The sequence below is a fragment of the Pyxicephalus adspersus genome, chromosome 1, assembly GCF_032062135.1.
Source record: "Pyxicephalus adspersus chromosome 1, UCB_Pads_2.0, whole genome shotgun sequence".
Lineage (NCBI taxonomy): Eukaryota > Metazoa > Chordata > Amphibia > Anura > Pyxicephalidae > Pyxicephalus > Pyxicephalus adspersus.
The window spans coordinates 175,408,801-175,416,966 of NC_092858.1; the positions used below are offsets into that span (position 1 = coordinate 175,408,801).

Below are 8,166 nucleotides of genomic sequence, written 5' to 3' on the forward strand. Positions count from 1 at the left end.
TGCAGCTCAAGCAGCAACAAGGCTCAGCAGACGGTTGGGAAGAAGCGACCCAACTCCTCCAAAAACAGCCAGGTGGTTACTGAAAAGTGCCGGGTGGTGCACCCAGCTAAAAGGGGCCGGGGAGAACACTGCTGAGTACTCCTACATAGAGAAAGTTTTAGGGAATGGGGGACATTCAGGTTCAACCCGTGCACTGGAACCAGCAAATCTAAAGCTATGAAAATGGACACAGCAAAAAAAGACAAAATCAAATATTAAATATAATAGATTTACAAAAAAATTATTAAGACAGACACCAGTGGAGACATTGGTATATCCTGTCATAAAGAAAAGAATCAAAACCTAATGTGAGGTTAAACAGTTAAATACACAGATGACCTAAAGGGGGTATTTATAAATGATTCCCCTGCCAATTCTATTTAAATTCACGAGTCATTGTAATAAAAGGAACTGAAAGAAGAGACTGAAACACTTCAGAAGAAGAGGAGAAGAAGAGTCCTTGGAGATAGGCAAACTCCAGCCTTTAGGCCAGATACAGCCTGGCCAGTATTTCAGTCCAGCCTAACACCCCCTAGTTATTTATTCTTGGATCCGAGCCTAATTAAATTGTTCCCGCGATATCATCGAGTTCCCGCACAATAACCCCAATTACTCTGCCTAAAGAGCAGAAGCAACGCGCAGCTACCAGTCCCTGGAAGGTTGTCCTCGAACGTCGTGTCTTCAACCCCGAATGAACTGACATATTATTCTTTGTCCAACGCGGCAACAAAGCCCTGTGTTTAGTGTGCAACGACACCAACAGCACTTTCAAGCAGTCGAATCTCAAGAGGTATTCGATGCCAAGCATGCGCACACGTACAGAGACTACACTACGGATAAGCGGAAGACTGAGGCTGCTCACTTGCAGTCACGATTGGAAAAAGCTTTCCTTGGACACCTTGTTTCTTCTATAGCCTAGTGTGCCTTACTAACCTCCTGCAATGGCCTTGTAGTCCAAAAAGTTTGCCGGGCCTCTGTTGTAAAGGATTTGCATTTTCTTCCATTTAATCTTACCAATACTAGGATAAGGAATATGATGGTGTCCTAACCACTATGCTGCCCATAGGACAATAACGGAGCAGCAGACTGAAGGTGTCATCCTTCTGCTCAGCGTTTATATCCACATGTGCAGTCAGCACATCTGATTGGCTCCCCTCTCTCTCTCAGTGCAGAGCTTCTGTACAAGGGTTGTAAGTTGCTGGTGTTGGGGCAAATTCATACACTTCTACTAGCTGGAAATTGATGAATTTATTTCCAATCTTTATCAGCAGGCCCAACTGTGCTGAGAAGAGTTTTTGCAGAATAAATGTTATCATTTGCTGATAATTTTATACTAAATCATAGCCAATGGGGAGCCAATCCACCAACCTTTATCCACCCATGAATAGAAACCTCGACTGTTTAATGTCCAATACAAAATGTGCTGGGAATCCTCGTTCGAAGATTTTTCCAGCCATAAAATTTATAAATCCAGTTTTGTGCATTAACTAACTTTCCAAACTCAGATATCACCTTGTAAAAGTAGTGATGACATCATCACTGTGCTGTACATAGTTTGTGGGAGTGGCCTGGTAGCTCCACCCACTGTGAACTCCCTGCAGGAGGGGGAGGAGACAAGACCAGTTACCCTCTACAAGGAGAGAGAGCAGCAATGACTCATTTTGGATTACAGCACAGATCTTGAAGAACTTTACAAAGCACACTTGCTATACCATTGTTACAATGTTAAAAAAAAATTGGCCCACAGAGCTTGCACTCTGCTAGCTCTGACCTATAAACAGATTGCTTTTACTAACCTATCGCTGTAGTGTCTGTGCACCTGGGGGATGGGGACACCACGCTCCTTGTCTTTTGGTCGTCCCGTTACTATTTGTATCTGTCCCTGATATCAGATCTTGTCCCATATTACAATTGTATGACATACAATTAGGAGGTGACGGATTGGAGTTTGATATGTTTGCTCAGTGATGGTAAATGTTAGATGAATAATATTGGTTGGCTGTTGTAGTAGAAACTCGATCATCTGCATTTCATTTGTGATGTGTATACAATCTGTTCCCATTACCAGCAATACAAGAAGACATGGAGTGCGTAATAATCAACCAGGGCCCCTATGGCTCGCTGTGGGGTCTGAGGGTGCACTGAGGTGTAAAATAATCCCCATGGTATGAGTAGGAGCAATAATACCCCAACATTGGTGTCACTGGGGGCAATAATAACCCCACCATTGGTGTCAGGGGGGGCAACAATAACCCCAACATTGGTGTCACTGGGGGCAACAATAACCCCAACATTGGTGTCAGTGCGGGCAATAATACCCCCACCATTGGTGTCAGGGGGGGCAACAATAACCCCACCATTGGTGTCAATGGGGTCAATAATAACCCCACAATTGGTGTCAGTTGGAGCAATGATACCCCAACATTGGTGTCAGTGGGGGCAATAATAACCCCAACATTTGTCTCACTGGGGGCAATAATAACCCCAACATAGGTGTCAGTGGGGGCAATAATAACCCCAACATTGGTGTCACTGGGGGCAATATTAACCCCAACATTGTTGTCACTGGGGACAATAATATCCCCAACATTGGTGTCACTGGGGGCAATACATTGGTGTCACTGGGGGCAATAATAACCCCAACATTGTTGTCCCTGGGGGAAATAACCCCAACATTGGTGTCACTGGGGGCAATAATAACCCCACTTTGTTGGTGTTAAATGGTTACTTACCTGGTCACTGATGATGTCAGGCTGATGTTATAATGCCAGCTATGGGCCAGAAGATGACTCTGCCCCAGATATTGCAAGGTGGGTACCTTGCACTGGAAGGTTGCATTGGGGTGTGATGAGTAGGTTAGGAATCAGGTGGGGGGGGGGGTGTTTAAAATTATGCATTGGGTAGGAGGGTTAAGGGTAGCCACCGGGCAGAGAGGTTTGGGAGTAAGGTCCAGGTGAGGGGGGGTTAAGGTTAGGCACTGAGAAGGAGAGCTAGGGGGTAAGGCCGGGCACTGGATACTGAACCCAAGGTAACTGAGGTAAGCAAAAGTCGTTCTGTGTTGCCCCTTAGACCTAAACACAGACACTAAGTGCTCATTCACACAGTAACATACCGCAGGTGAGCATTATAGAGCATTGCAGTGAAAACAGAACTGCACCCAACATGCAACCACCATGAGTGCAACCATCCTTGTTGGAGCTCTGATGCACTGAGGGACATTCAGTCCAGAAGTTGTCCATTGCCATCGACTGATCATTCAGTCCAGATGACTGGGGACATCTTGTGGCAAGAAGAAATATTGCAGGGGTTAGCCCTCAGGAGGAAGTGAGTATTGCTGCCTGAGCTGGTTTTTGAGTTGGGGTTCAAAGCTCATTTACTGCTCATTTCTGACATTTAAGTATTATCTGACTATAGCTTGGCTAAAAGTTCATTTTAAGATCCTGTACTTTTATTTATTATTTATTTTCAGTGATGTTCCTATGAACCGCAACATTTTTGGATACGTTTGCATCACAAGTTCTGAACATTTTCTCTTTATTGGCACATTGCTGTTTGCCCAGCAGAGGGGACAATCTAAAACAAGCCGCAGCAGACGTCTCCTTCCCTGCACCCCCTCTCTGTGCACCGCGGTTGATGAAAGCAGACAGCCAATGACCTCACCTGTGCACGCAGCTGACAAAGCATTTTCAGCACTCATGAAAGAGGACGATTCTGCACCACCCAGCACTTTTACTGAAGAGTTGGATTACAATACAGGGACTAGCACCCACCTTTAGCTTCTTCCCACCTGGCTTGACAACAATTCTGTGGAGAATACTGAACATGTAATGAAATTAATGCCTGATGGGTGGGTGTCAGTCTGGAGGAATAGGTTATTTGCATGAAGCCTTCCCTAGGTAACATCACATGGGATGGTGAGCCACCATGATTGAAAGAGCTGAAATCCAATGGTGGCCAGGGACAGTCAGGTTGGGGTGGCAATGGCTATATGATACTGGACGCCCTGGTGGTGAAGTTGGGCATTGATCACCTCTGTGAGTACAAAGTGGACCTTCCTAATAGATAACATACTTGTAGGGTCCCCTGGAGGTTCTCTGGGGTGTCGTGATCGGATCAGTGATGGTGCGTACAGTGAAGGTGGTGCATGGAAATGTGAGCACGAAGGCTTCTGTATGCCCTGGTCCAGGACTGCTGCCATGATGGGGTGTCCAGTAAAAGCCGTCCATGTTGGACTCATGTCTTAGCATGGTAGGGGAGTAACTCTTCTTCTCCTTTCAGTATTCTACGACTTCCCTAGCAAGGATTGCAGACATCATGGAGCCCTTAATCCCAATGGGCATTTTCTTTCTGACGAGCACCATGATTCTTTCTTTGAACTTTACTGCTCCACAAAGACCACACAGTACTGAACTGATAAAGTGGCTGAGATCCATGGAGAATAAATGGGGGTGAGAGGCTTAGTACCCCACATTGCTACCTGGTCTCAGATGCTGAAATGCTAGTTCATTAGGAACCAACATGGAGGTGCCATTCATTGGAACATCCCAGGAACCTTCACCAATGTGACCTTGGCCTTAAGGTGCCTGGATCCTCCATTCTCTCCTCACTACTGATAATTTTGAGTAAAGGTTTAGTTTACTGGTGTAAAATTGCAACATTTACTGCATCCCCGGCATCTACTGACATCTAATTGGTGCCCGGGATTTTTTTACAATGGATACTGCTTGGCTTTTTTTCAGGCTTCAAAGCCTAAAAAACCGGTGAACTTTCTTTTTTCTCTGATCTGTTCTCCTCATCCCAATACCAGGATGTGATCAGGTCAACATCAATAATTCCTAATAGTCGTCTTCCATTGCCACACAGGGCCCCGGCACAAATATCCAATAATTTCATAAAGCAGGGAAACCATTGTATCTTCCTAATACAATCCAATCAGGGGGTGAATCTCCTGCACCCCCTCCATCTGCCCCGTCCTCTGCATCTTTGTGATTTCTAATTAGGAACTTTCTGTTCTGCACGGCTGTATCCGGCCCGGGACCCGGGAAAGGATTAATCACATTATGTTCCTCAGGGACACAGGAAGACATCAGGCCTGCTTTGTGTCTAATTAATCCGCCGGATAATGAGACCTCGCACTACAAAGCTTCTGGAGGAAACGTGACAACCGCCGTGTAAAGGAGCCCCCGCTCATGGAGGACGGTCGATTCATTACTGCTCATCAGTCTTTTCATTTGTGTTATATGGACATTGTCCAGCAACAGCTGCCTTATATTGTCAGAGAAACAACTGGTAAATCTGCCCTCCTGTCTTATTACATTTACCCTTTGGCCTTCCCTTTAATAATTTTACCCTACAGCCTTCCCTTTATTGGATTTACCCAATGGCCTCCCCTTCATTATTTTACCCTTTGGCCTCCCCTTTATGAAATCTGACCCCTGGCCTACCCTTCAGTGATTTTACCCTTCAGCCTTCCCTTCACTAAATCTGGCCTCCCCTAACCCTTGTCCTTGCCTTCATGAAATCTGCCCTCCAGCCCTCTCTTTATGATATCTACCCATTGGCCTCCATTTCATTATTTTACCCTCCAGCCTCCTCTTTTTGAAATCTACCTTTTGGCTTTGCTTTTATGAAATCTGCCCTCCAGTCTCCCCTTTAGTAATTCTGCTCTCCAACCTTCCCTTTCATAGATCTACCCTTTTTCCTCTTCCACTTTATGAAATCTGCCCTCCAATCTTCCCTTCATTAATTTTACCCTCCAGCTTTCCCTTCACCTAATCTAGTCTCCCCGACCCTTTGGTCTCCCCTTCATGTAATCTGACCTTGAGCCTTCTCTTTATTAAATCTACCATCCAGGCATCCCTTCTTTAATCCGCCCTCCCCCTCATAAAATCTGCCCTTCAGCCTCCCCCAGTTTTGCACAGTTGTAGCAGCGACTCCTCTCCTGGACTGAAATTGCTTCCTCTGATTTCACTGCACACTAGGAGCTTCCACAATGTGCATTAGAAGCTGCAGAAAGTCAGATAGAGCTCCACCCCATTTCCTGATTGGAGGACATCCAGCATTAACTAGCCCCTCCCTCCCCATTCATGCTGTCCCTGACCACACCCATTTCAGTTATTGGATTCTTGTTCTACCAATCACAGAGGCTCAGCATCACATGTGGGTGTTACTCAGGGTGGTCTGCAGGTAAGTCTCCAGCATGTGATCATACTAGTTACCCCACCAGGGCACCTTTGATAAACAGTGCCTGCAGAAAAGGAACTCTTTGGCCCTTTTTGCACACCCCATCCCTACTCCAACAAAGTAGAGAGACCCATCACTGGTACCATGCTATCATAATGCACGTCTGATAGAAAACATGAAATAAAAAAAAAGTAATAAAGACATTCCATTGTATAAAATAAATTAAAAACATGAAGGGATTCACAGCTCCGCCCTCATGAACAAACGTAAGCATGCGTACTGCCCGGATGCACATGTGTACATAACCAACAATTCTACACATGTGTAGTAAACGTGAGGGTGTATTTATAAACATTTTCACACAAAATTTAGATACATTTTACTAATTCACACTTTTTTTTTGCTTTGGATTAATTAGAACATGTATGAATCACAAAGAATGGATTCACAATTGAATTGAATCCAATGAGAAAAGTTGTACATTTTATGTACAAGTTGGGTGAATATTTTTCTAACTTGCGAAATTTAAAACGTGAATTGAAAAAAAAAGTTTCTTCATTTATTGTATTTTTGTATTTTTTAGTCCCTGAACTTGGTATCTGTCTGTTTCAATCCTCTTGCAGCAGAGAGCTGAACTCTTCAGTCAACTGATTCTCTCTTTACTGGCCAATCACAGACTAGGGGAGGGACAAGACCTGCAATTGTTACTGAACTACAACAGAGAAAAGTCCGGTCTCCTTCCCTGCCAGACAAAGCTGTGCTGTAAAGGTATCACGACTGGATGGACAGAAATACAAATTCTTTAGCAGATAAAACATTCCATTCCTATATACTTCATATGTGTAGCTGGAGTAAATTATACCAAATAATACAATTGGCAAAATAAGGCAAAGGACCTACCTGCCAGGCTTCCACCTTCTTTATATCGGCACATGATCCATTGGCAAAGAGTCCTTTCCCGGGCGTACATGTGTATATGTCCTGCAGCGCATGAGCGATAGAATACACCGCTAGATATACATTGTACGATATCCTCAAATGCGTATAATCCAGATAAGGGGTCTCCACGCTGGTGATGTTCTCCTGGCCGGTGCAGGCTGTAATATTGGCGTGTTCCTCATTCTTCTTAGTCCCACCAGGCATGCGGCAGTTAAACGTTTCTTCCCAGAATTCCTTGAGAAAACCGTTGCCACCAGACATCTTTGGGTGAACTTTCTGGAGAAATTCCCGAAATCCTGGAATCTGTCCGGCCCTCAGAGCGAACCCAATGGTGCCTCCAATAACGTGGAAGTATTCCGGTATAGCGATTAGTGATGAGCTCGCCCAGGCCTCGCTGGCGAGCCAGATACGTCCAGTAATGTTACGCCTGACAATTTCCTTGATGAGCGGCTCGAGGTCCGGCCCGCTCGAGAAGACTACGATGACTTTGGCCGTAGAGTTTTGGATGACGTCCACCACTTTCTCGATCTCTTCTATCGGAGTGTATTGAGAGATGAGCTCACTGAAGTCGATGCAGATATCTCGTTCCTCTGCCTCTTCTCGGAACTTCTCGATTCCCGGCCTTCCGTAGTCATCATCTGCGGCAATAGTCCCAACCCAGTTCCATTGAAAGTACTCAATGATGTCCGCCATGGCGGTGGCTTGGTGCTCGTCATTGGGCATCGTGCGCAAAAAGGATTTATACTGGTTCTTGTTACTGAGGAGGCGACTGGAGGAAGCGTAACTGACCTGAAAAACCAAAGTCCAATATTATTTCCTCAAAATGGCACCCACCTCACCTCCCACTATAGTTCTAATAACCCTTACTCAACCCCGGTTCCCTCAGAGGTTGCTGGCTCCATGACCAGTTGTGGGTAGATCTCCCACCTTTACTTTTGTTTCTTAGGCACTGATACCCAGGAATATGATAGTTGTTGGCCATTGGGGGGCATTCCCTCCACTTAC

The 8,166-nt window shown here is 45.2% G+C and overlaps 1 protein-coding gene across 1 annotated transcript in view; it reads right to left on the reverse strand.

The window, feature by feature from the left end:
- The window catches only part of CASR (calcium sensing receptor), a 39,119-nt gene that overhangs the window by 6,138 nt on the left and 24,815 nt on the right, over window positions 1-8,166 (reverse strand). Inside the window, exon 4 of the mRNA XM_072398439.1 lies at window positions 7,123-7,950. Coding sequence (XP_072254540.1) covers window positions 7,123-7,950 — 828 coding nt within the window. The remainder of the gene's footprint in view (window positions 1-7,122; window positions 7,951-8,166) is intronic.